The sequence below is a fragment of the Candoia aspera genome, chromosome 3, assembly GCF_035149785.1.
Source record: "Candoia aspera isolate rCanAsp1 chromosome 3, rCanAsp1.hap2, whole genome shotgun sequence".
Taxonomy (NCBI): domain Eukaryota; kingdom Metazoa; phylum Chordata; class Lepidosauria; order Squamata; family Boidae; genus Candoia; species Candoia aspera.
The window spans coordinates 2323755-2351294 of record NC_086155.1 but is presented as its reverse complement, the minus strand read 5'-3'; the positions used below and the strand labels follow the sequence as shown (position 1 = coordinate 2351294).

Sequence of the window (27540 nt, the reverse complement as noted above, 5' to 3'; positions counted from 1 at the left end):
TTCCTCTCAGTGAATTTGAGAGGAAAATCTCGCCTCCAGTAGGGGGGAAAGTGGAAGGCAGAGGGGACTGAAAACATTTCTCTCTCAAATCTCCTCTGAAGAAAAGTGAGGTGGCAGAGCTCAGCACCCTCTTTCCTAGCCAAGTCTAGGCACGATGCTTGCCGGATTTGGGGTGGGGGGCAAGAATGCCAGGCTAGAAATGCCAACTAGAGAGCAGAGCAGGGGCAGAGGAGTTCCCCCCACCCAGCAAGAAATATGAGGGCCCTGTGTGGGTTTCCTTACCTCGTAGCAGGACCAGCTCCTCCTAGCCCAGCCCTGGAATTTTCAGGAGAGGCTGTGGGACTGCCTTGACCACTTGCTTTACTGGCAGGACGCCCCCCCCCCATTACCTGCCTTAATTTCTTTACAGGGACAGACCTGACTCGTTCTGGTTCTGGCTGGAGAGGATCTCAACTGTTTCTGACCAGATCTCTCCAGGCTGAATTCTCCTTGGCACGCTAGCCTTGCTTCAACCATGCCTTGAATTAATGGACCCCCTTTGGCAGGGGTGGGGGGGTTGTAGGACTTTCCCGTGGGTTCGGCAGCGGGGCCAGGACTCAGCTCTCCTTTTCCCAAGGGGCCCCGGTCTGCCCACCTGCAGGACCCCCTTCCCCGGTGATCTGGGCTTCCTTCCAACCTTGGCGGTGCTCTGCCCGTCTCCCCCGGAGAAATGGCCCGGGCCAGCACCGACAGCCTGGACCGGAGCGGAGCAGAACGCCCAGCCCAGCCCAGCCCAGCCTCGGTCGGGGAGTCGCCGGGTGGCTTCCGCGGGGCGAGCGGGGGCTCCACCAGGGCGCAGATGGGGGAGCGGCGGGGGGGACAAGGGGGGCGCCAGCAGCCCCACCTAGTCCCGGGGAGGAGGGGAGGGGCGCGGCAGCGGCAGCGGCGGGGAGGAGAGGGGAAGGGGAGGGGGCGTGATCGAGGGGAGCGGGGCGGGGAGCGGGGCGGCCCGAGCGCGCGGCGGGGGCGCGGCCCCGAGGAGCCTCCCGGGAGGAGGCCTGGCGGGCTCGCTCTCCGGTTGCAGCGCCCGCCGTCCGCGCCTGCTGGGGGCGGCGCCGCGGAGGGGGCGGGGTGGGCGCTGCCCGGCCTGCCGCTCCCCTCCTCCGCCGCCGCCGCTCCGGCTCCCCCCGTGCCCGTCCCTCCCGCTCGGTCCGCCCGGAAGTCTCGGGCTGTGCCTCCCTTTCCCTCCCCCTCCCCGCCAACATGGCCGCGAAGTCGGATGGCCAGGCGGCCGCCGCGCCCCGCTGCTCCTCGCCCGCGCCGCTCCTGCGCCGGGAGGGCTCCGAGGGGGGCAGCCTGGCGCGGGGCTCGCGACGGGGCCCGGGCAGCCCCGCCGCCGCCCCGCCGCCGCCGCCGCCGCTGCCCGTGCCGGTGCCGGGGCCGCCGGGCCGCGCCTACAGCCTGCGGGACTGCTGCTGGGTGCTGGGCGCCCTGCTGGTCTTCTTCTCGGACGGCGCCAGCGACCTGTGGCTGGCGGCCGACTACTACCTGCGGGGCCAGTACTGGTGGTTCGGGCTGACGCTGCTCTTCGTGCTGCTGCCCTCGCTGGTGGTGCAGCTGCTGAGCTTCAGGTGGTTCGTCTACGACTTCCCCGCCGCGCCCGCCGCCTTCAGCACCAAGGACGGCGCCGCCGCCGGGGCCGCCGCCGCCGCCGCCGCCGCCGCCGCCGCCGGGGCCGGGCCCCGCCTGGGCTGCTGCCGCCTCTGCGTCTGGATCCTGCAGGCCCTCATCCATCTCCTGCAGCTCGGCCAGGTCTGGAGGTAGGCGCCGCGCCGGACGGGCCGGGCCGGGCATGCCGGGGGCCGCCCGTGCGCCTCGCCCGCGGGGCCTGGGAGGGACCCGCCGGGCGGGGGAATCGGGAGCACGTGGCCGAGGCGCGGGCGGCGGGCCCTGGGGGGCATCCGCGTCCCCAGCCGCCCAGCGGCGCTCCTCGGGGAGCGGGACCCCCGCCCTTGGAGCTCCGCTGCAGCGGAGCCCCGGCCAGAAGGGCGGTTGTCTCCTCCGGGTGGGGAGCCCCGCTGGGGGCGACCGATCTAATCTAGAGCCCTGCGGCGCGGCGGGGGGCAGCGGGGCGGAGGCGAGCCGTAAAGGGCCCCGTGCCTCCCCCGTGCCTTCCCGGAAGGGCAGAGGGCAGAGCGGCCCGAAGGTAACGCGCGGGGACGGGGGACGCGTCGGAAATCCAGCAAGCTTCCCCACCTCTCCCTGGTCCGTGGAGCGACAAGGGGAAGACCGATGGGGAGGATCCCTCCCCGGTCTGCTCCACAGGAATTTGCTAGCCAGCCTGGAGTGGGGAGAGCGCCGGAGGGCCGTGGATCCCTGAGCCCGCAGCCGGCTGACGGCTGAGCAGGGATCTGGAGCTGCCGTCCCCGGGGCTGCCTTGTGAGCCTGGCGTGGTGGTTGCTCTTCCCTCCCTCCTTCCTAAGAGGACCTGGGGCGGCCTGGAACTGGGGCTGTGCGAAGTGCAATGACTGGGATTCAACTCCGAGAAGGTGCTCTGAAGAATGCCGGGGCACAAAGGGAGCTCCTGTCCGCAGCTTGGAGACGCAGCTGCCTTCAGGAGCTGCGGAGGGATGCTACCTTCATTCCCCTTGGTGCTCCAAAACACCTTCTGAATTGTTTCCACAGTGCTGCCTAGCTCTGTTTAGAGCCAAAGGACCCCTGGAGCTTTCCCCAGCATGGTTCCTCCAGATGCAACTCAGATCTCCCCACGACCAATGCAGCCACACTGCCTGAGTGGGGCAGGGGTTCAGATTGCAGCCCAGCACATCTGGAGGACACCATGCTGGGGCAGGCTGCCTGCGTCGCCTCCTCCCTTCTGCAGACAGGCCTCGTGCGTCCAGGGCAGCTCAGGGAGGGAGCCGGTGGTGGCCATCTCTCCAGGATCCACCAGCTGGGTTGACAGCCTCCTGCCTGGGAAGAGGGTCACAATCCATTTCCTTCCCTAGCCAAGGCCCACATCTCCACCCCCGCCCCCTTCTCCACTCAGTTCCTTCCTCCCTCTGCCTTTTATCCAACTCCCCAGCCCCCCCCCCCCCAAGGCCGTGAAACCTGAGGAGAGGCCCTGGTCGGGGACAGAGGGGAGATGGGGGTAAAAAAGTCCTCCCAAGTCCCTCTCCAGCTCCAGTCCTCAAGGCTCTTAGAGCTTTGGTTCCAGCCGATCTATTTCCTGCCTGCAAGTCCTCTGGATGTCCCCATCCCCAGACCACTCAGCCTTTTCCCCACACTTGCACTCCCTCGCTGCAGGCTGTGACAGTGGTTGAAGTGGATCTTCCTGCAGCTCTTTTGGAGCTGGGCAGGGACAATGGTGAATTCCTGAAAGTCTGCCTCTTGGCGGACCCTGCAGCTGCAGGGCTGAGTTCTCGCCCTTGTGCTCAGAGTAAGCTGAGGCCTCGCCTGCCCCGGGTTTGCACACGCCTGTCTCCTCCTCTCTTGTTGGACTCTAGTTGGGCAGGAAAAGACACTGGACAAGGCAGAGCCCAGAATCCAGCCTCTGTTGTCTCCCTGGGCGTGTTTCTGTTCTTACTGAAAAGCAGGCAGGGCCTGTTTCCCCCCACCCCACCCCACCCCACCCCACCCCCTTTTTCCTGATGCCCGACCATTATTATCATTGTAGCTGCTGATGTGGGGAATCGACAAGGGAAAAGCAAGGGAATGTGCTCTTCATAGAGAATTGCAGTCTCAGTGGATTTCATTGGCTTGCAACATCGCATAAATCTGAATTTTCCTTGCATTGGGGGGACGCCCTGTGCAAGGCTTGCAAAAAGAGCTGGCTGATTTCCTTTTGTGTGGCTCACCGTTGGCGATTTCTAGGGATGTTGTTCTTTGCTCTTTGGATGTTAAGAAACTCTCCGCCCACCCGAAAGCTATTTAGCAACATTAAGAACGGTAGGACAGTTGCAGGTCCTTGAGGCTCAACCTGCTGCTTAGGAATGGAGTAACCTGTTAATTGCCAGCTTAAGGAAATGGTCGAAGTTCTGAAAGGGTGCTAATTCGAAGTTGGGCATTAATGAAAATTGAGGATTTGATTGGAGCAAGGAGATGGTTGGTCTAGTGGTTCAGGCAACAGGCTAGCAACCAGGAGACGGTGAGTTGTTAGGCATGAAAGCTGGCTGGGTGACCTTGGGCCAGTCCCTCTCTCTCAGTCCAGCCCACCTCACAGGGTTGTTGTTGTGGTGAAAATAGGAGGAGGAAGGAGTATGAGGTATTGAGTTATTTATTAAAAAAATAATAAAGGCAGGATAGAAAATAAATAAAAGAAAGAAAGATGAGGCTCCAAGTGGCTTGTGGGGCCAGATTCATGCTGGAATGCAAAAACATTATTTTGAATGGGAGGAAAAAATGGCATCTACTGCACCCCACACACGTGCTGTGTTTCCACAATACATCACGTCATCCCCTTAGAGGTCAGACTTGCCCCAGCCCTGCGAGCCTTTTGCAAGGCATTGAAAATCTGGTTTTGCCATCAAGCCTGGGGCCCTGGTAGTATGGGAGAGCCCATTTCTGGGTCATGCTTATGTTAAACAAGTGTTCTCGGCTGCTATGCTATTTTTGTTGTTTCTGTTCACTTTAATCTGTTGGTTTTATCCTGTTTTTAAGTGTGAGCTGCCCAGCATCATGCATATGAGATGGGCAGCCATATACATCTATTAAATAAATAAATAAAACACGCTCAACCTGGTCAGAGAAAGACCTGACAGCTGCATTTGAAAATAGACCAAGATTGGTTTCCAGGTGGTGATTTTTGTGAATGTATGTGCCTCGGCATGTCTGAATCCACACCATTTACTTAGCCGATACTTCAGTGTATTCTGGGAACCAAGGAAATGAATTAATTCAGAACCCAAACTGGGCGAGCTTACTGTGAAAAAAAAATCAAACTGGATGGCAGCCCCTTCCAATTCTAGCATTTATTTTGTAAAGTGCTGAATGGCTGTGTTTGCAAAACAGGCTTAATTGGGCCCGTTAAGAACCTAACCGTTGTTTTTGTATAACCCACTAAACTTGGTTCCTGTTCCACTTAATTTGGCTGTTTGGTGGCTTGGCTTGGGCTACAAGCCCATCTCTTGGGGCTGCTCCATTCAGTGGTTGCATTCAGACCACACATTTAACTTGGTTACTGAATTAGCCTGTTTTCTGAATTCACATGATCCACTCACTGCCACAGCAAGGATTGGCGGTGTGCCACAGCACAGGGAATGGCATGCATTTCCTGAAGAGGCATTTGGGATAAAAGCTGGGTTTCTACTTCCCTGCAACTTCCTTTTTTCAAAGGCTAAGCGTCTAGCCTGCATGACCAGCAATATACATGCTGGGCTTTGCCCCATCCTGCAGCAGTAACAAAACCACGATTTATTTATTTATTTATTATTCAAATTTATTTACCGCTCATCTCCCCCAAAAGAGGGACTCTGGGCGGTTTTCAGTGAAATCAAACTACGACCATAAACGTTACAATCTCATTGAAATCAAACACATTACAATTATAAAATACAATAAATAAATATAAAATCCAAGAGGCTATAAAATTCCAAGCTGATTAGTAAGTGGAATGATTAAGTGCTAGCTTACACCTTATACCAGTGTTTCTCAACCTTGGCAACTTTAAGATCGGTGGACTTCAATTCCCAGAATTCCCCAAATTGCCAAATAGAGCTTGTTTTGGCACGGAATTTGAATTTTACCTGTTGTAGGGATTATTGTCCTGAAAATAAGGAGCTGTGGACTCAAAGATCCTAGGCAGATCAAAACACAGCACACTGCTGGATTAAAATGGCACATGGCACCAAGTCAGCCTACTCTTCTTCTCTTTGGCCCTCTTCGGGCAGGGCATTAAGCCAATTAAATCTGTCTGTCTCAAGAAGATCCTCAGATCATGGCTGGCTCTTGAGCTGTCTCTCAGCATCCTCCTAATCTTGGGATTTGTAGAATTTGCTTGGCTGCCCTGCTCAATGCAGTCTGCTAAACCCTTTGGCGAGGCTTGGAGATTTGGTGCCGAACAGCAAGAGTGGACACGATGAATTATTCCCCAAGGAACGCAAAACTGGCTTGCTCGCTTTCACCCATGCACACATGCACAAAATTCTCCGCTCATTGCCTGGGGTGCATAATACCAGTCTGCCGCCTGCCAGATGTGACAGATTTCAACTCCCATGATACCCAGCCAGCATGACCAACAGGTGGGGATTATGAGATCTGAAGTCTTAGGGGAGGTTGCAATCAATTTCAGGGGAGAGGATTTTGCACGATGAAAGGCCCGGATGCAGCCCCTTCTTCTGTGGGGGCAGGGGGGAGAAAATTTTGGCATCAGGGCTGGGGGGAAAAAATCACATTGTCAGAGGTCAAGCAGCCCATCACAACAACAGCCGCTTCCAGTCAAAAGAAATTTAGGACCAAGTGTCCAGGCAGGCACTAGCTTTTTCCCTGACGTGGTTGAGGGGGTGCTGTGAATCCAGGCACAGATTTCCCTGTTGGGGTACATTTTGCTCATAAAGTTTCCATTTACTGTGCCTGGAGTTCCCTGCTGAGCTAGCTCCTATGTGGCCTTTCCAGCTTCTGACACAGGAGACTTTGGACAGCCGAGCTTCTGTGCCGACGTGCAAACGAATGGGCTGTCCAAGTGGGACCGGAGCAGTTCAGAAACGGAGGAGAAGTAGGTCACCGTCATGTCACTGTGTGAAAAGATGGATTAGACCAGCAAGGCCTGGCTTTCTAGCCTGTGAGGTCAAGCTTCCTGGTGGAATCATTTCTTTCTTCTGTTTTCCTCCAAGAGGGGAAAGTCACGCAAAGAGAGGCCACTGGCACCAGGACCACGTGCAATGAAGCCCCAGAGATCAGCTTTGGAGAAGTTTCTCCAGAAAGGTGGAGGGAGGCAACCTGGGGATGAAGATCACTGTCCTTCTGAGCCCTCTCAGGGTGCAAGCATGAGAAGGACTGTGAAAAAATAGTCTTTTGAAGAAGGGTGTCCTCTCTGATGTACAATAAGCAGGGAACTGGTCATCTTGCATTTCTTGCTTTGGATGGATGTTGATGTGCTGCTGTTTCATAGGCTCCCGTTTTGGGTTCCTTGATTGCAATGAAGAATTCCAGCTGGGTGTTGGTGTAGGTGCTGTCTTAAGGCTGGCAATTTTTTTGAAGGGCACAGCTGGAAAGCAGGATATAACTTGAAAAAATGCCATCATATCAACATCCAGTGCACCTGAAGCTTTGGATCAGGACCAGTCAGGTGGGGCACATGGAAGGGCATTGCTGTTCTCAACTGTGCGGTTCCCAACTGCCCCCCAGTTCTGGTGGCCCCTGGAAAGGACAGGCAAAGTCATGCTAAGCCACTCAGAGGAGCTCGATGCCTTCTGGGGCTCCTGGTCTCAGCTGGAAAGTGTGTCAGTCTTTGGGCAGAGGCCCAGGTCCTTTCTTAATTTTTTAATTGTTTCCATCTCCCCATACATTCTGATGCTGCGAATGGAACTACACTTGCTCAGTTAAGGGCCTGGCAATCCTCACACGTGGGAGAATCCAGGTGTCCTAACAGCCAGGAACCACGCTGAGACAAGGAATAGGTCTCTAGTGTTTATTACTGCTACATTAGACAGAAAATCCTAACAAACTGAAGAAGCGTGGGAAAAACCCAGACAGATAAACCCCAAAGTCAAGGCGGGTCTGTTCTGTGTCTCTCTGAATGGCTGCTCAACTCCTCAGTACTACGCATGCGTTTCCCCCCCTGGATAGGGGCCCCCTCCTGCTCACCATCAGTACGCATGACATCAGGGGCTGCATGAAGGTTTTATGAATCAGGGTTGCAGGGTTACAATGTCTGTGCGTTTACCCAGAACTGAGACTCACTAAATTTATTTATTATTCAAATTTAATTACCGCCCATCTCCCCCAAAAGAGGGACTCTTTTCAGTGAACCAAGTCTCAATAAAGCTGAATAGGGTGGCATTGCTGGGCATCTTGGCCTAGATTTCCTTTCCCCTTTATCCCATCTCTACTGTTTTCTGCACCCTTTCCTCCCTCCGCCCTTCTTTCCTACCTACCTGTCTGCCTGCCAATCCAAAGCATCTGCCGTTTTCAAAATCTTTGCAAAAATCTATCAATTGCACACCGGGCAGAGCAGACCTTCCCTCCAGTCTCAGTTGCTGGTGACTTTGCAAACGCACCAGTGGAGTTTTCTTGGCAGCTCCGTGGAAGAGGTCACTCTTCTCTCCTTCCGGAATCCTGTTCCAACTTTCTCTTTGATTACTTTGGCTCAGGGGAGACTATAGCTTTAGAATAAAAAATGAATTTAATTTAATTTAATTTAATTAATTTAATTAATTTTATTTTATTTATTTATTCAACTTAGGCCCCACCCAACTCTAAACAACCGTGTTTGGAGTCTACCAACTTGTGTTGGGCTACACCTGCCATCATCCCTAACCAACAGAGCTGCAATGTTGTTTTTTTTCCTCTTTAGGAATCCTCAGCAACCTTGTTTTTGTTCAGGATGAGTCAGGAGAGCTGCACTTTATAGATCTGGTTGCCTTTGGAAGGAAGTCACTGGAGGCTTCCTTGGCATTTTCATATTTGAGTTTGTTTACTGACATACTGGATAAGCAGAGAAGGAGATAGAGAGTACAGGTGGTCCTTGCTTAATGACCAGAATTGGGACTGGAATTTTGGTTGCTAAGTGAATCCAACCCAATTTTATGACCTTTTTTGCAGTGGTCGCTAAGTGAATCACCATGTCGTTATGCAAACCATGTGGTCTTTAAGTGAATCATGTGGTTCCCCATTGATTTTCCTTGCCAGAAGCTGGCCGGAAAGGTTGAAGAAATCCTGAGAAATCCAGCCCTCTCCTGCTCTTGGAAATGATGATCTTTCTCAAAATGAGTGGGAGGAAGCTTCCCTTCCGGGCCTTCCAAGAATTTCCTACAATTTAGGAAACCTCTCTTGTTCATTTGGTCAAAAACGTCATTGCCAAGAAGTCCCTCAGTTATATTGCACAAAGTCTTAGGATATGTAGGATTTGTACTGGGCCAATCAATCCGTACGGCCCTTGAGTGAGATAACCACAGCAGCAAGCGGGACGATGCTTGCCTTCTAGCTGTAGGTGTTGAATAATTCTCTTTCCTCGCTTCCTGCTCCTGGAGCGAATGGGGCTGTTCCTAAGAATAGGACTCAGCTGCCAGCTGGTGTCCTGGGCCAGTCTGATCTCGCTGCCAGTGGGTTGCTGCGTATTGAGTACTGAAACGTGTCATGTTTGGGAAGTGAGACTTTGCCCAAATCTGGGTGGACTTTCTTCGGTGATCAGTCCTCTTGATAGACTACCCTGCAATCCGTTGGCTTTCCCCCGGTGGTGCCAATTGTGGGCTGGGTTGACCTTCCTCGGTCAAGTCAAAGGTCACCCCAACAGAGAGGAGCAGATGGACGGCTCTCCTAAGCGGGTGGGCGTGTCTGCTTGAGCTGAGTTTGGCTCCCCACGATATATGGACTCACTGTGGAGCCCTTGGTGCGCTCTGAGCCTGGCGGTTGGCTGGCAGGTGTTGCGTTGCCCGACTAGGCAATATCTTCAGTGCACTGCTAATGTTGCCCAGTCGGGCAACGCAACATCTGCCAGCCAACCGCCAGGCTCAGGGCGCACCAAGGGCTCCACAGTTCAACCCGGAGCCACAGAGGCTCTCACCTATTGAACGCATAGAATTCCTGGCGAGGCCCTACAGAACAATGTCTTTGGAATTTATTTATTTCGTGTCCAGGTCAAACTTTGCTCTGTCAAAATGTAGCCACCGCCACAGCTTTGTCATTAGCTTGCTGTAGAGACAATTGTCATTGTTTGGAACCAGAGTCCTTGAGTATCCACAATTATCCTTAATCTTGGTCTGGAAACTAACTTGGCTCCTACGTGGTACAGGGTTGGTCTTCACTTAGTCGAAGACCTCAGGACAGGACTCCATGCCGAACTCCAGTACCCAAGCCTGGTGCCTGCCGGATATCTATGCCACTTGGCTGCCCTACTCTATATATAGGCAGCTGAAGCTTGGCTGTTGCCTACCCCCAGATCCAGAGGATCACGAGCTGATTGTGTGAAGGCGATGCTGCCAAACCAGATGGAGTCTGGGTTTGATCTTGATCTAGATAAGGGCTGGGCTCATATATTGTATTTAACCATAACTTGGCTTGCTTAGTTGTGGTGTAGACTGCATTCCTACATCACGCAACAGCCTGGTTTGCTTAACTGTGGTTTATTGAATAAGCCACCTTTGGCTGGGTTTGCACAACAAGCTAAACCATAAGCCATGGTTTGTAAGTCACACTGGCTTGGTGTACACAGTGTGATAAATCAAAATCAAACAAACCTCATTGTTGTTCTCTGTATCACATGGGTTATGGCATAGTGCTTTAGGTGAACCCAGACAGAAGTGGCATGTGTTTAATCATGGTTAAAACAACATGGATTTTTTTTCTGGTTTTTGGATTAGTGCAAGGTGTGATCCTAGTACATGTGGTTACAAACCACTGTTTATTGCTTAGCATGTCATTGGAATCAAGCAATTGTGTTTTTTTTAACAAACCACAATTGAGTAGAACTATAGCATAGTGCACTGTTTTTCAACCTTGGCAGCTTGAAGATGTGTGGACTTCAACTCCCAGAATTCCTTGCTGGCTGGGGAGTTCTGGGAGTTGAAGTCCACACATCTTCAAGCTGCCAAGGTTGAGAAACACTGGCATAGTGCACTGGGTGAAAAAGGAGAACCCCAAATGATACATTAATAAAGGGAGGGGCCTCAAAAATATCCAGATGGCAACTGCACCCATGTAGTTGAAGCCCCACCCTCCTGTATGTGTATTGCATGCACAAAGTATTATTTAATATTGTATCCCTTAGTTAGATTTCTTTTCTGTGGGAGCTCAAGACATCAAATGTAACGCCCCGTCCTCCAATTTTGCCGCACCACAAAGGCTGGGCTGAGAGATACTAACTGGCCCAATGTCAACCCATGGATCTTCATGGCTGCAGGGGGTGGCCACAAAAAGCCAAGAGGGCAGCCACCATGGTGCTATTGACCATTAGGGCCACCATCTTGACTTTTTTGACCACCCCCTGCAGACACCCCTGGCTGAGGATGCTGCTGACCTGCTTCCAGGCTGCGTGACTTGGACTCGCTAACCTGACATCTCCTCCCAGTGAGCAGATTGCAAGAAAGGGGGGCCCTCTGTACCTGGTGGCGGGGGGGGGGGGCGCCTTTGCTGCGTGTAATCAATGCTTTCCCCAGGACATTATTCTGGCAAATTCACACCTTAGAGATCTGTCTAATTATCTGACTTTGCAATATGCATATTGAGTTAAAATGGCTGCAGCCTCTTCCTTCCTCCCCAGACCCCCGCCCCCACTATTTAACACTATCCCAAAATTGCCTTTTAGGAAAAACCTCCTCTGAATTGTTCAGGCTTATATTTACATTTCCCTTGCTTCCCCATTACTTTTTCTTTATCACTCCCGCCCCATCTTTTTTTTTTTCTTTCGACTAATGAATTGGGTTGATGGTGCTTTGATATTTTTCCTGAATACTCAAAAATTGGACCTGGTAATTGGAAGAATTTAAAAACACCGGCTGGCCAGCCAGGAGATAGAGCTGGGGAGAGGTACCTGGATCGGTCTGGATTATTTATATCACCCTGAAGAAGGTTAATAATGAGCGTCTTTAGCCGGGCTCTTGCTATGCGTGGCTAGCCTCCAGGCGATGATTAGAATATGAAAATGCATTTCTCAACAGGTCTGCTCGGGAACGTGGCATTTAAAGTGGCAAGAGAATCAAGCAAGTTGCCCTTGCTGCAAGGGGAGGGGGGATCCAACATGCTACAGAATGCAACGAGGCGAGGGGTTCCCGTGTCTGGGACACCCGGCAGCAGCGTTGTTGGAGACAAATGCTGATGACACCCTGACATTGTAAGGCTGGGAATTGCACCATTTGGGCCTGCCGTGGTGGGTCCTGCGCGTGACGTCATTCTGATCTCACTGTGGCTTCTAAGCACGGATGGTCAGTGGTCAGTGGTGCTGTGACATCCCTGGAAGGGATGGGGCTGAAATGTTCAGCAGTTTTCATCTTTGGCCTTTGAGGAGATTTAGGGGATGATATGAAGTCTTGCTGAGATCTTGAGCCATTTTCCCCCTTAATCCCACCAAAATGGGACAATCACACCGTTTTGCAGCACTGGGATTTTAAGGAGAACGGATGCCTTGAAATGTTCACTTCTATGGATTCTTGTTGGCTGTTGAAGACCTCCCTGACACCCGCAAGGAGGGTTTCCCATTATTCATCCATTCTTTCGAAGTTTGGAAGCTGCCAACGAGGGGCCGCCTGTAGCCCCTAGCTGCCCATCCTGTGCTAAGCCACGTTAACAAATCCAGTTTTCTAAACAAGGAAGGATTTATGGTTTAGTGTGGTGCAAAGCCAGGCAAGTGTGGTTTATTCAGTCAATAAGCCACTGTTAAACAAGCATTTTGGGTGAACCCAGACCTTGCCTTCCGAGAATTATGAAAGTGGTACAAAGGCCACCCTACCCACCATAAATAAAACTGTCCTGGGAATCTTTCGTAAAGAAACTTTGTGGAAATAAATGAGAGGATGGGAGGAAGGAAGAGAGGAAGAGCCATGCAAGAGAGTGGGGTAACCAGAAAGCCATGGGTTGCCTATCCTGGGTGATGGATACTTCCTGCTGAGTAAGCAGAGACTGTAGAAGGAACATAAAGCATATTCCAGGGACAGAGTTCCCTGTATGAACAAGCAGGGAGAGCCAATAAGAGTTTGCCCCTGGAGATGGTGAGGGTGTTGAATGGAAAGTCCATAAGGAAATTCCTCTCCAAATCAAGACTTTGTACTCAGCTAATTGAGAGCCTGAGCAGTGGGGCCAAGAAGAAGTGTAAGCCTTTCTACTGCTTTTACCTGAAAATGAGTGGACTGGGGTAATACAAGTAGTCCTCGTTTAGCAACCACAATTGGGACCGGCAACTCGGTCATTAAGCAAAGTGGTCTCTAAGTGAAACCAAACTGTGCTTATGATCTTTGCTTTACAGACCTGTGAAGGTCGTAAATGTGAGGATTGGTTATAAAGTTACTTCTTCATCACCATCATAGCTGTGGATGGTTGCTAAACGAGGCAGTTGCTAAATGAGGACTACCTATATTTTATGACGAGTGAGGCCTGGGATGGGGGAAAAATTAAGATCAAAACTGGATGAAATTTGCTATATTAGAAAGATCTCTCTTGTACAGAGAGATTTAAGTGAATTTCTAAATATGTACATTTTCGTATGTTGTTAAAGCGCGGCTAAGGGACCATCAACAGGACTTTCAGATGATCCCGCACTACAGCAGTAGAAAACAGTGTTGAAGAGAGAGAGGTTCCTCTGAACTTTGCATGATTCCCTGAAATCACATGCTTCTCTTCCATTTATTGTAAACTGAAAAGCCCTCTTTGTACATCAGAAGCAGGAAATGCTGTCCTGGAAATGTCAGAGTTCTTCTGGAGGTTGCAACGGTCACAAAAGCCCTCTGCGACCTGGTGCTCATCAAACAGACTGGGTGGGGATGATGGTAGTTGGTGCCCTGTAGACTTGGAGTGCCCCAGATCAAAGCACATGGATTGTGTGGCAGTGAGGCAGAGGGCATCTCTGGTGGAATTAAGTAAAGGAGGCACACCTCACCCTGAATGCCCTTGTGATGCTTTGTCAGCTGGCCGGGGGTATGGGTGGTGGTGGGGAGAAGCGACCCTGTAAGATTTCCTGCAGAACAAATGTAGACCAGTTATGCACAGATCCAACTAACCAAGCTGAGCCCATTGGGCAAATGTAGTGGCCAGGATTGGGACTGACTAGGTTTGCTGAGCTGCCTGAATACAGCCCACATATATTATATTTCGTCAGCTAGGCGTTCAGATTGAGGGCTAAAATGGAAGCTCAGACGTTCTTATAGGTAAAAGGGACTAGAGCAGCCTTTCTCAACCTTTTGACCCCGGAGGAACGCTTGGAATATTTTTCAGGCCTCAGGGAACCCCTTCCAGGCTCAAAGATAGGCCAGAAGTTACAAAAATATTATATTCATCTCATGTGTAGACCTGCATGCATTAACAGTGTCCTTAAGCTAAAAATAAAGAATGAATTTTACCTCTTTAATGTGGAGTGGCCCAAATTGGAAGTAATATTTTAAATAAATCGTGATCTCCCAGGGAACCCCTAGGGACCTCGCGCGGAACCCGAGGGCATCACGGAACCCTGGTTGAGAAATCCAGGGCAAGAGACTCTCCTAACTCAGGGACATCTCCTCCTGCAAATAGGACAGTGTCCTCACTCGCCCAGCCTGGTTAACTATGTGAAGGGGGGTGGGTATTCACATGACACCTTACACCCCCCTGACCCAGTTCAGCATATTATATGGCCATTGTCCCAATTCCTGCCAATGTCCTTTTCCAGATCTGCTTTTGGATACATGGAGATGGCTACTAGACTCTTCTTTTTTCATCTGGGTCCCAGCCTTGTTCCACTCTTTGCATGGATGCACAACTTTGGATGAGTGATGGCTTGCACATCTGAATGTGTGAACCCCACATATATAACCCCAACAAGGAAAGTTAATGGAGAAGCGGTCATGGGATATCTAAACAAGACTACCTATAGCAGTGTTTCTCAACCTTGGCAGCTTGAAGATGTGTGGACTTCAACTCCAGAATTCCCCAGCCAGCAAGGAATTCTGGGAGTTGAGGTCCACACATCTTCAAGCTACCAAGGTTGAGAAACACTGCTCTATAGACTGGGCTGATTTCAACACATCTGCCGGACTCCACTTAAAGGACAGCTGCCTGTCCTCGTGAGAATTTTGATCTGGAATCTCACTATTTGGACCGTATTAGCTCACGTCATTCTATGGTTTTCTTAGAGTCTAAAATAAGTTTATGGCTTATGGCAGGGGCATCCATCCACACACACCCTCTGGTTTATGGCTAGTTTGATCTGAAGGCATCCACACTGCTGATATATGGCAGGAAGCAGATGAAGGCTCTGGCCATTTGTATCAGAGCTGAGATGAAAAGGTGGGGAGAATCTAAGAACACACACAAAGGGAAGGGATAAACAGAGTTATGGCTTGGCTGGCAAGGAAACTGTCAATCCTGTGATTACATCTTGAAAAAAGGACTCGCCAAGATTCGTATCAGCCCCACGAGGTAGACCAGACCAGGGAATCGGCTCCGCAGGAAGGCTAAAATTACTTTATTGAGATCGGCTTTAATAACACAATCTTGCAAGCCTGATTGTGCTGCTTCTTACACCCCGGTGAATTAGGGTGGCGTCTGCCTGAGATGCATCTCATTATTCTGGACTTTAAAAAAATGTTTCCATCACAGTTTCAGCCCTTTAAGTAAATGTTGCTGTGTATTTCTGTAAAGGTCATCTTTCTTGCACTCTACAGCAGTGTTTCTCAATCTTGGCAGCTTTAAGATGGGTGGACTTCAACTCCCAGAATTCCCCAGCCAGCTTTGCTCATCAGAGGGAAGCTTTGCTGGTTGGGGAATTCTGGGATTCTGATGCAGCTCACTTCATCAGCTGTGCAGAGTGGCTAGAAAGTCTTTAACACACTGCAGTTGTTACCTGATGAGGTGCTTGGAATCTGTCTCACCTGCATCTGCATCTCCACCCGGTCCTCCTCTCCCTTCCGCCCTGCCTCATCCCAATTTAAATCCTACCTCCGTCTAGCTCCTCTGTGCATCTGATGAACGAGCTTCAGCTCACAAAATCTTTTGCCTTTTAATAAAAGTTGTTGCCAGATTCCTGGTTTTTGGCTACCAGAGAGTAACACAGCTCTTCTCCTACAGTGAAACTGGTTAATATCTCATGTGCTTGAGCATTGAAAAGTCATGGCTTGGCTCCAAGGTGTCACTAGGGCCATCTTTTTTGTCCAGTATCCAGCTGCCTGACACGTAGAGTCATGGAGTCATAGGGTTGGAAGGGACCTTGGAGGTCTACTCCAACCCCCTGCCCAAGGTAGGAGTCCTCATACTAACTTGGACAGATGGTTGTCCAATCTTTTCTTGAAAAGCTCCAGAACTACAACTCCAGGAGGCCAGCTGTCCCACTGCTTCGTAGTTCTCGCTGTCAGGAAATTCCTCCTTGCTTCCACATTGGATCTCCCTCTGACGAGCTCCCACCCGTGGCTCCTTGTCCCACCCTCTGGTGCCATGGAGAGTAAGTCGACGCCCTCTTCCCTGTGGCAGCCCTTCAAGGATGGGAAGACAGCCGCCATGTCTCCCCTCCGTCTTCTCTTCGTTAAACTAAACACACCCAGTTCCTTCAGCCGTTCTTCGTAGGATTTGGCCTCCGGACCCCCCATCATCTTTGCTGCTCTTCCCTGCCCTCTTCCTAGGGCCTCGGCGTCTTTGCCAGGTGGATGGGAAGGATACAAAGGAGTACAGAAAAAGCAGCTGGAACATTAGGGGACCTAAGAATGAATGGAAGGGTGACTACTTGGTGGTAATCTGGTCAGAAAAAGACCTCTTTATTTCAAGTACATGCCTTAAGCAAATTTATTCATAAGTACATAAAAAAAATAATGCCACTTATGCACTGCTTTATTCCTTGCTCTCAGTTTAAATACAAGGCCCACTCCCTCTTTGCACTGAAGGTATTGCCTAGTCGGGCAATGAAACGTCTGCAAGAAAACAACCAGGCTCAGAGAGCACCAAGGGCTCCACAAAAAATTAAGTTCTGGCCTATGCCCACTGTTGAATTTAGCAGCTTGAGCCAAATAGTATGTTCTGAAAGGCTGTATTAAGAAATTTTTTTACAAATGAATCTTAGCAGTAATTGGGAGTTAATTGCACTGGGATACAAATTTTTACCATGGTGTTATTTGTTGACCAGATTGTCAACCCTTCCAAGGGACCTCTGTAACTCTTAGCAGAAAAGAATCAAAACTCTCTAACAGCCATGGAAAAGAAGGATGAGATTCTCCAAGAAAACGGTCCTGTTAAGGAAAAACATCGCATGCTCATTACTCAGTTTTATTTCAATTATACAAATGGTGAATAAAGTGACTTTCAGAAAAACCAGTGCTGCTCGCTCAGAGCTACCCTGAATTTGTGCCCCTGGAAGATCTCGGCTGCTGCAGAAATTGTGAATCACAGCTGAGAACGGTGCCAGCTGGCAGGGACCCTCCTCTAGTATCCTGGGGATTGGGTATCGGGGTCCATCCATTGCTACTGACTGCTGGACCCCTCCTTTGTTGACTCTGTCGGGCCTCTGCCGTTCAGGGCTGGATTACTGGCATGCATGCTCCCCAGGCAGCCCTTGGTGGCAGTTCAAAAGCTGCACCAAAGAGAGCTTTTGACCAGAGCTGGCTGGAGGGCGTCTAAGATACACCCTGGGTTTTTGAGACCTAATCAAGAAGCTGTATTTGCCCTGATCCATCCTTCCCTGCTGGGTGTCCTCCAGATGTGTGCAGAATACCAAAGCCAACACCCAAGATATCTATGGTAGTCCTCACTTAATGCCCATTTGTTTAGTGATGGTTCAGATTTACGACGGTGCTGAAAAAATTGACTTATGATCGGTCCTCAAACGTAAGACTGTCACAGCGTCCCTGCAGTCATGTGATCACAATTTGGGTGCTCGGCAACCGGTTTGCATTTATGACCACTGCAGCATCCCCTGGTCATGTGATCGCCATTTTCGACCTTCCTGGCCGGCTTCTGGCAAGCAAAATCAACGGGGAACCACGTGATTCGCTTAACGACTACATGGTTTGCTTAATGATTGATTTGCTTTATGACCACCGCAAAAAAGGTCGTAAAATCGGGTCGGATTTGCTTCATGACCGTTCCGCTTAGCAACCAAACTTCCGGTCCCAATTGTGGTCGTTAAGAGAGGAGTACCTGTGAAGGATTCCAGACTGGGAGAGGCTGGTCTGGGTTTTGGGGTCCTGCAAAGATCCCCTTTCTTCTCCTTTTTCTGGCTTGAGCCCAGGGGCCCCTCAGTGTCCCCTCCTTTTCAAAAATTGAGATTGAAGAGGTTCTGAGCAAAGCAGTGGGGGAACTCTTTCACGCTCCCTCTCCAGGCACACCTGTCCTGTGGTTTGGACCTCGGGATCAGCCCTGGCTCTTTGAAAGAGCTCTTCTTAAATTAAATTAAAGTGCTGCTTTTCTGCTTGCTGTTCCTGCTGGATTGTGATACATTCCACACACTGTGTTGGCTTTGGACCACTGACTTCATTTGCATTGCATTTGGGTTTTGTGATCCCCTGAGATAACCCAGCGATTTAGAAATGCAAGGGATCAAAAAGCAGAAGCGTGCAAAGAAGCAGGTCCATAACAGTTTGTTTGGATTCACACAACACATGAAATCCCAATCCACAAAACACAATTGCTGTGTTCCAGACCTAAACAAACAAACAAACCATGTTACAGCGAAATATAATGTTCTGGGTCACACAGCCTGTGGAAACAGTTGGTTCCCTCAAAACCCTGTGCTGAAGAGGTTGTGTGAACACAGCCCAACGCTTGAAAACATCTGCTGACTTCGGGAAGATGAGTAAACAGCTGTGCAACTGCCCCCACCCCCCCAACCAGTGGTGCTCTGGAAGGCTGTGCTTGTTCCAGACTCCCGATGCTCAGCAGAGAAAGGTCACGGGCGCTGGGGAGATAGATTTTTTAATGGGTTTTGGAAAATTTCCCAGGCTTCCAAAAACGTCCAGAATGTTGCTGATGCAATGAATTGCTTTCAGAAGCACTGAATGGAAGGAGCCAAGAACCAGCCCATCTTTCAGTCCTTCCTTGAAAGATGTGTGTGGCTCAGCTGCTGTTTCTCAAAATGGAAAATAATAATATATTCCAGAGTAATGAATGGAGTTGGAGGTGGGGGGGGGGAGAAGCCCTTTCCTTTCCTTTCATCCCAGATGGGCATTTCAATCTGCAGCTCTTTTCCAGGGCTTCAGATCCACCCCTAGACTGGCTTCACTCAACACCCTCAACCCATGTTTCTGAACCTTGGCGACTTTCAACTCCCGGAATTCCCCAGCCAGCAAGGTTGAAGTCCACACGTCTGAAAGTTGCCAAGGTTCAGAAACACCACCCTAGATAATGCACCAGATTGAGGAAAGGTGGGGTAGAGCTGATGCCACAGTGCCTTCAGTCAACTGAGCACCAGGATCAGTTCTTTAAGAAGATGGCTTTGCAAAGGGGGAAGCATTTGACTCCAAACTTCAGCTGCCATGCCTTCAAAATTAGCCCTTTTATTTCTAGCCTGCCTTTCTATGCTTCTGGATTGTCCACTCGAAATCTGATGAGCCAGCTTTGTTCTGCTTCAGCAACAATGCCGTAGCTCATGTCGCAGAATCAGCTGGCAGGCTCACCACCACCCCTCTCACCACCACTGGTATCATCCAAAGGCTGCATCAAGACCCCAAGCCTGTCTCCTTCTCTTGTGCTTTCCCTGCTCCGTTGGGACCTGGGTTGGCCCAAAATTGTCAGCTGAGGCTCTGCTCTGCAGATCAAAGGAAAGCCCCACTTGTTCCAAAGGGATTTACTCTTGCGTAAGCACACATTGACTTTAAGATTTTGCTCTCCTTTCTTGTAGCTAGGGCATTTTGGCATTAGCTGAATATTTCAATTTTTACAACTTACCAGCCCTGCTTTTTTGCTATTCAGGTGAGAAATCAAGAGAAAGCGGATGTGAAACTTTCAGCTAATGGAGACTTTCTGCTTGACAAAGAAGTTGGGGTGGTTTTTTTGAAGGGGGGAGCAGGTATCGCTGGGTACCTAAAATGCCGAAGAGGGAAGGGACAGGAAAGATTTTGGTTTTGGTGCTTTACAGCAAGAATGAAGCAGCTGGGAACGCAGCTACGCTGATCAAACAACCTTGGCCAATGACCTTTCTGCATCACAGAAATTCTGGGAGAATAGATGGCAAGGAAAATGCAAATCCAGGAGCAAGATCTATCCAAGTGCATCTCCTTAACTCAGTGAATTAAGCTTGATTGCTACAGAGCAAAACTGTGGAGTTGTTAATATCTAAACTCCAACAAGCTTTGCGAGGTGGGGAGGCATTTCAGGAAGAGGCACAGCTGCATCATATTCCCCAAATTTGCAACAATCTAGATTTCATCAAAAGCCTGATTTTTAATGATGCACATTGTTTTTTTTAAAAAAACTATTTTTGGTCTGATTTTGTTTCTCTCTCTTGCCCTAAAAAAATCCCATTGCATCTCCATCGTGAGAATTCGGAAAGCTATCTACAGCCACTCTTTGTTCCTCCCCTTTTTCCTCTGATAGTAAGAGAGATTTTGATTGATTGTTGCTGGGAATATGTTATGAGTCTCAGGCTGCATTTGAACCTCTTTCTGCTCCTGAACAGCCAGGGAGGGACCCCCCCCCCCGCCTTACTGTTAGCTCTGAGCATCAGCACTGTGCCAGATTTAGGAGGTTGCATTGAAGTGCCATGTCTGACGGGCACAGGCGGACTGCTGCATTGGGGCAAGGGCACTGTGTCTTCCTCAGCATCCTGCTGCAGCAAGAGGAGGAGGAGAGAGCCAACAGATAAGCTAGTTCACACAACATGCTAAACCCGGGTTAGGAAATAATTCCTCGGTTCACAGAATGTGTGTGTGGGATGCTGAGCCAGGAACCAGCCAATCAACTTGTTTTTGTGTGTTAACCAACCTAGCCCATGTGATTAGTTAATGCTTCACTGACTGTGTTCGCACAAAACACTGAACAAGTCTGTTAAAGACTTACAGGTAGTCCTAACTGAACAACCATTCATTTAGTGATGGTTCAGATTTACGACGGTGCTGAAAAAAACAACTTACAACTGGCACACTTATGACTGTCGCAGCATCCCCACAGTCATGTGATTGCCATTTTTGACCCCACTGGCTGGCTTCTGGCAAGCAAAATCAATGGGGAATGGTATGATTTGCTTAATGACCACATGGTTCACTTAACCCCATGGTGATTCACTTAATGACCACCACAAAAAAGTTCGTAAAAATTGGACTGGATTCACTTGATGACCGTTTTGCTTAGCAACCAAAATTCTGGTCCTAATTGTGGTCTTTAAGTGTAGTGGCTGCAGGTTAGTTTTAAGCTTGTGTGTGTGCGTATGTGTGCGCCTTAGCAAGTTGTGCAAGCTGTTTTAGATCATTTATGACTCAGTGTTTTGTGCGCACATGAGAAGGCTATTTCTGTAACTAAAATAAGGTTGACAGCACCTCACCAACCTTAGCTGGCCACAGAAAGCAAAACAAGGTCAGACTTTGTTAATGCTTGGGTAGGAGACCACTTGGAAATCTCTGAAGTATGAGCTTAGACTGCAAAGCTGAAAAAAATAATAAAAATCCAGAAGAAAACAGTGGCAACGTATTTCTGCCCTGTTGCCAAGATAGAACATGGGCTATTGCGCAACAGTTAGACCACTCAGGTGATTGCTGCTGAAGTTTCCTGTGAAATATTAAAGGTGCAGGTGTGTTGCTGTCTTTTGCATCTGGCAGAATTACTTAGGAGAAAGTCCTATCGAAATCTGAGGGCTGTAAATCAAAGTAGGCTTGCACAGGATTACTTGTCTGTGCCACTGGCATTAGTTAAACCAGAATGGAACTTAAGTTATTCACAACTACTGTAACCATCTTGATCAAACCCTTTAATGTGCAAAAATTCTACATTTTATTTACCTATTAAAAGTGCTGCCTATTTTTCATTTTAAAACACTAAAATAATCCCACAGCAATATTATCATGCACAGAAGCACATACAATAATATTCTCCACCACTTAAAATAAGGGAGGTGATTATCTCTAAGGATTAGCCTTTTTTTTTTAATTGCTCCCCGGCCTTTTATCACTACTATCATCACAAAAAGGTTCCTCTGTTCCTTTCATACTGAGTCTGGACCAACCACTTCTACAATTTCCATGCACTGCAGCTCGGTTGTAAATTGAATTTCTGGTTTCAAGATTTTTGCAGGTTTAATTGGTCAAAGCTGAATCTATGCACATCAGTTCAATGGAAAAGATGATTTTAGAAATGCTTAAAATGAAACCTATAAATTATATAACAAGATTATGCCAATGCCTTCACTACAGGTAGTCCTCGCTTATCAACCATTCGTTTAGTGATGGTTTTGGACTTACAACAGTACTGAAAAAAAATGACCTTATGACCTTATGACCGGTCCTCACACTTATTACCATTGCAGCATCCCTGCAGTCATGTGATCACGATTTGGGCACTTGACAACTGGTTCACATTTATGACTGTCACAGCGTCCCATGGTCATGTGATTGCCATTTTCGACTTTCCTGGCCAGCTTCTGGCAAGCAGAATCAATGGAGAACCATGTGAGTCACTTAATGACCACATGGTTCGCTTAACACTTGCGTTGATTTGCTTAATGACTGCTGCAAAAAAGGTCATAAGATTGGGTCAGATTCATTTAACGACCACTTTGCTTAGCAACCAAAATTCCAGTCTCACTTGTGGTCGTTAAGCGAGGACTACCTGTCCTGAGGTTTCTTCTTCATCTTTCGTCATCACTTCTTAACATGATGGCTTGGATTTCAACTCCTATAATTTCCAGGCAGGCTTTCTGGGGATGATGGGAGTTGCACCCAACATTTTTTGAGGGTACTAAAGAAAGTCCTCCTTCCAATTATATTCCAAAACTGCCCCTTATACCTGGAATTCCCTCTCACAGTATATGAAATGCACATTTCCTGCAAACTTCTCTGATGCTTTGCGTCTGTTGGTAAATTTAGACTATCATGGCTATAAATCTAGAAAACCATTATTAGTTAACCCAAGCTAGGTATTTCCAGCTCTGGTGTGGGCTGGTCCATGAAGTCACGAAGAGTCGGAAGCGACTGAACAAATAAACAACAACAGGTATTTCCAGCCAGATACTCTCCAGATCTTTCGGGACTTCCAGCTCCCAGAATTCAGAGCCAATCTTTGACCAAAACATGGGGTGAATTCTGGGAGTAATAATCCCAGCACATCTGGACAGCACAGACTCATCTAATATTGATTTAGGCATAGTAAAGCATGCACAGAAGATGGCAACCAAGTTGATCTGGGTTGTAGAAAGTGTGTCTAAGTTCAGCGGAGAAAAACAAATCTGGGTGTATTTTCTTTGGGGAAGAAAAGTCTTAGCTGGGGTGTATCCAGATGTGCACGTGTGTCGGGTGTATTAATTAGATCCATTGGTGATGTTCATCAAGCAGGGTATTTAGGCTAGAGGAGTGCTTTTCAAACTCGGCAACTTTAAGATTGAAGTGGACTTCAACTCCCAGAATTCCCCAGCCAGGGTAAAGTCCAACATACTTGAAGGAATCAGGGCTCAGAAGGCCAAGTTCCCTGTTTCTTGCTGATAAGGCCAAAGGACCTGTTCCTACCAGGGGAAAACCACCCAACATCAGGTTTGTCCATTACCGAAGCAAGGACTTCCAGCCCCTTGCATAGGCTGGGTGGGGGAAAAAGGCACGAGAATTTGAACATTGCTTCCACAGAAACAAGACTCGTGTTTTGTACACAGAAGCCCTAGGAATTCTTTCAGGATGGCTTCTCAGTTTTTGCACAGTCAAACTACCTTATTCTTGCCAGGTTGTTTCGCTGGTTACCGTCTAGTCTGCGGGGAGGCACCCAGCGGTGGCACTGTTTGCCCCAGAGCTCAGGTCATGTAGGAAAGGAGAGCCTCAGTTTAGGTGGGAAAAGGCAGCTTTCCGGATGCGACCCCCATTGGGAATTTCAAGAGCCCTGCGTGACTCGCCAAACGGCCCCTGGGGGAGACTTGCCTGATCACAGAATGGGTGCCAGGATGGGGTCTGGCCAGGCAGGAAACATCCAATGACCAGAAGGCAGGGGCGTCTCCGGAGGAATAAAAAAAAGTCAAGGTGGCAGTTACACAGTCGGGACTGAAGTTCTGTATCGTTTTTGTGTGTGCATTGACCTTTAAAATTAAATATATTCCCTCCTATTATTAAACTGATGGAGCTGGCCCAAATGGCCAAGTTAAGAGCGCTGATAAGAGAAAATACTGTTTCTGGATTTGTTTCTGCTCGGCAACCACTTTAGACTACTTGCTTTGATTTTGGGTTTTAATGATTAAATGGTTTGTTTTGATAGAAATAATGTTACTAAGGTTTAACAAATGGTAAGAGATTATACTTGTAAATGTATTCATATCTGTATTGGAGAAGGTCGGAAGTCACCTTCTGTTTCTGGTCTCTCTCTGTTTCGCACTTTTATCGTTTTTTCTTTAGTCCTGTAGTCTGCCTGTTCTATAGTCTATATTTTGTATTTTAACTGTATTCTGAAAATGAATAAAGTTCTTATTTTAAAAATTAAATATATTTCCCCCCACTGGATACCCCAGCCAGCAGGTGAATTAGTCTTTCAGGATGCCCTCTACGGAACCTCCCAACGTTGTAAATAAACGTCGTGCCAGAACTGGTTCTTGGCTTCCTTATAAGAAGTCAGGTGGGGCGGACAGTCCCCAGGGCAGGTGACCATGGCAGACATTCCCTGCCTCGGTTGAATGGCCCGTTTGACCTCTTCCCTGCCTTCTCCAGCCGCTGCCCAGGGCAGCAGAGCTGCAGTTACCCCGTGGCACAGGCTCACCCCTCTGAGCACATTACCTGCTTTCCTTTGCCTCCCCCTCCTTTGTGCAGGTACCTGCGAACCCTCTACCTGGGTCTCCAGAGCCGGTGGCAGTCCGAGCATCGCCGGCGCCATTTTTACTGGAGGATGATGTTTGAGAGTGCCGACATCAGCATGCTGCGCCTCCTGGAGACCTTTCTCAAGAGTGCCCCCCAGCTGGTGCTGCAGCTGAGTATCATGGTGCAACAGAACCGGATTGAGCCGCTGCAGGGTAAGTGGGGCGCACACCAGGCGTGAGGGGAGGAGTCAGAGGGAATGGCACGGGAGGCGTGGGGAAGCGGAGGAACGCCGGCTCAGCCCGCAGGGCGAGAGACCCGGGCGAAAGCGTTCTGAAGAGACTCCCCTTGATGAACTCAGCATAAATGGGGCTGCGACGTTTCCAGGACCGTTTCCAAGGTTCCGTATGCGTCCCAGATTCAAGATGCCTTACTGAAATCCATGTGGCTGTTCCTTCTTTGGCCATGCTAGTTGTGTGAATAACTGTGTGTATAACTCCCTATCCCAGTTCCAGCTTGGGATTCTGGGAGGGTCTTACGCAGGTGCAGAAGGGTCCATGTGCGTGTGTCGGAAAAGTGAAGAGGGTAGCTGGGATTTACACAGTCGTGGCCACCACCTTGACCCTCCCCCACAGACACCCCAACGTCAGGTGAACAAGTACGTTCTTGAGTTTGCTGCCATGAACCAGGGATAGGCCATTTTTATGAAGGTGCAGGCGGAATTCCTGCACTCCAGCTGTCTAAAGCTTGATGCACTCCCAATACGTTTGCTGGTGGGCAACGGAAGTTGGGTGGGAAAGGCTGCTTTGCTAACTCATTGTGATGGCCGAGTCATTCCTTTGACAACCCTCGGCCTGTAAGGTGAACTTTTTCACAAGGGACTGTCTCTTCCTAGGACAAGGCTGATTTCTGCTTTCCATACTTCTACGTCCTTCCCTTACTGCAGTATTTCTCAGCCTTGGCCACTTTAAGAGGTGTGGACTTCAACTCCCAGAATTCCCCAGCCAGCTATAGCTATAGCTGGCTGGGGAATTCTGGGAGTTGAAGTCCACACCTCTTAAAGTGGCCAAGGTTGAGAAACACTGCCTTACTGTGTTTCTAAAATCACAGTAGAGGCAAGCACACACCGAGCCCCAGAGAACTGGAAGGAGCCGTTCAGGCCACTGAGTGAATCCTCAGCTCGTGGCACCCCCTGTTCTTTTCCATCAACATCTCTAGATCTATCACTCGATTTTGACTCATCTCTGCCTCCTTTCCTTGTGTGTACACTGGTGCAGCTGTTTGGTTGCTACCCTTCCATCTTCTTTGGAGAAGAAGATCTGTGGTCTACCTCCAGGGTGTTCTCTCCTTGTCTCCTCTTGGGTCCCCTCCAGGTCAATCCTCTTCTTCCCGCTCCCCATCCAGTCCTGCCATCTGGCCTCCTCCAGCTTCAGCTCCATTTCTTTCCCAGGGATCCTTCAGGAACATTCCTTCTTCTCCCTAATTCTTTGCTTCGCTTTGTCTCTTTTCTTCTTGGGAAGGTCTCTCAGCTTCTGCCTCGCTGGTGTCGCTGGCTTGGACTCTGGCCTCTTACCAAAAGGTGCTGCGGGACTCCCGAGAAGACAAGAGGCCCATGTCCTACAAAGGTGCGGTGGTCCAGATCCTGTGGCACCTCTTCACCATCGCCGCCCGAGCCATTGCCTTTGCTGTCTTTGCTTCCGTGTTTCAGCTCTACTTCGGCATCTTCATTGTGACCCACTGGTGCATTATGACCTTCTGGATCATCCAAGGTGAGACGGACTTCTGCATGTCCAAGTGGGAGGAGATCATCTACAACATGGTGGTTGGGATCATCTACATCTTCTGCTGGTTCAACGTCAAGGAAGGCCGTAGCCGTTGCCGCATGTCCATCTATTACATCATCACACTGTCGGAGAACGCCGCCCTGACGGGCCTCTGGTACTGCTTCCGGGCACAACACGTGATCTCCGAATTCTATGCCTTGATCGTGGTCTGCGTGGTGGCCTCCAGCTTCGCTCTGGGAGTCTTCTTCATGGTCATCTATTACTGCCTCTTGCATCCCAACGGAACCATTTTTGGGGCCCAGACCACAGGCTGCCTATGTGGGGAGGAGTCCACCGCAGTCCCCAGGGGCGCGGGGCCCCCACCGGACGTGATCACCAGCCCGCCACGCTCCTTGCCGAGGACTACAGGGGCAGAGAGGGAGGGGCTGCCCGGTGACAGAGACAGCTGCGGGCCAGTCTTTCAGGTCAGGCCCAGCATGCCCCCCACTCCCGTTGCCCGGGCCGCACGGACAGAGGGGCCTGTCATTCGCATCGATCTGCCACGGAAGAAATACCCTGCCTGGGATGCACATTTCATTGACAGGCGTCTTCGCAAGACCATCCTGGCTCTCGAGTACACCTCCCCAGCTACGCCGCGCCTGCAGTATCGCAGCATGGGGGCGTCGCAGGAGCTGCTGGAGTACGAGACCACTGTGTGAGGTGGCCCGGAGGCCCCATGACCTCTGGGCCCGGTGTGGAGGGACCCTTCCTGGGGCCCTGGCTGGACCTGGGTTCGAGCAGCCTGAGTGAGCAGGCCCTGGGGCTGTTGCAGTCCTTTCCGGGAGGGGCGGTGCGGGTGGCAGTCCAGGAAACATCAGGCCGTTCCAGTCCCGTGTTACTCCTTTGGTTCGTCACCCCTCCTTCGCACAGCACTGGCTGCTCCTGGCTGTCCTTCGCAATGCTGGTCAACTGGTGCTATTTGCTTTTCTCCAAGCTCACCATATGGGCTATGCAGTGGGTGGGTTGGCCCCCCACCAGTACCCCCACGGGCAGGCCCCTGGTTTCTCCTC

The 27540-nt window shown here is 49.9% G+C and overlaps 1 protein-coding gene across 1 annotated transcript; it reads left to right on the top strand.

Annotated features, from left to right (window-relative positions):
- The first annotated feature begins 1164 nt into the window (after positions 1-1164).
- XKR7 (XK related 7) lies at positions 1165-27335 on the top strand. Its single transcript, XM_063300021.1, has 3 exons — positions 1165-1799; positions 24723-24922; positions 26228-27335. Exons 1-3 carry the CDS (start codon positions 1243-1245, stop codon positions 27187-27189), a joined length of 1719 nt encoding a protein of 572 aa, XP_063156091.1. The 5' UTR covers positions 1165-1242; the 3' UTR covers positions 27190-27335.
- Positions 27336-27540: the final 205 nt, after the last annotated feature.

What these genes read in the sequence shown, in the direction of transcription:
- XKR7 (XM_063300021.1), top strand. Translation starts at nt 1,243, where the DNA reads ATGGCCGCGAAGTCGGATGGCCAGGCGGCCGCCGCGCCCCGCTGCTCC. An exon ending in CAGCTCGGCCAGGTCTGGAG is followed by an intron (nt 1,800 to 24,722) that starts GTAGGCGCCGCG and finishes TCCTTTGTGCAG; the next exon opens with GTACCTGCGAACCCTCTACC. An exon ending in CCGGATTGAGCCGCTGCAGG is followed by an intron (nt 24,923 to 26,227) that starts GTAAGTGGGGCG and finishes CTTCTTGGGAAG; the next exon opens with GTCTCTCAGCTTCTGCCTCG.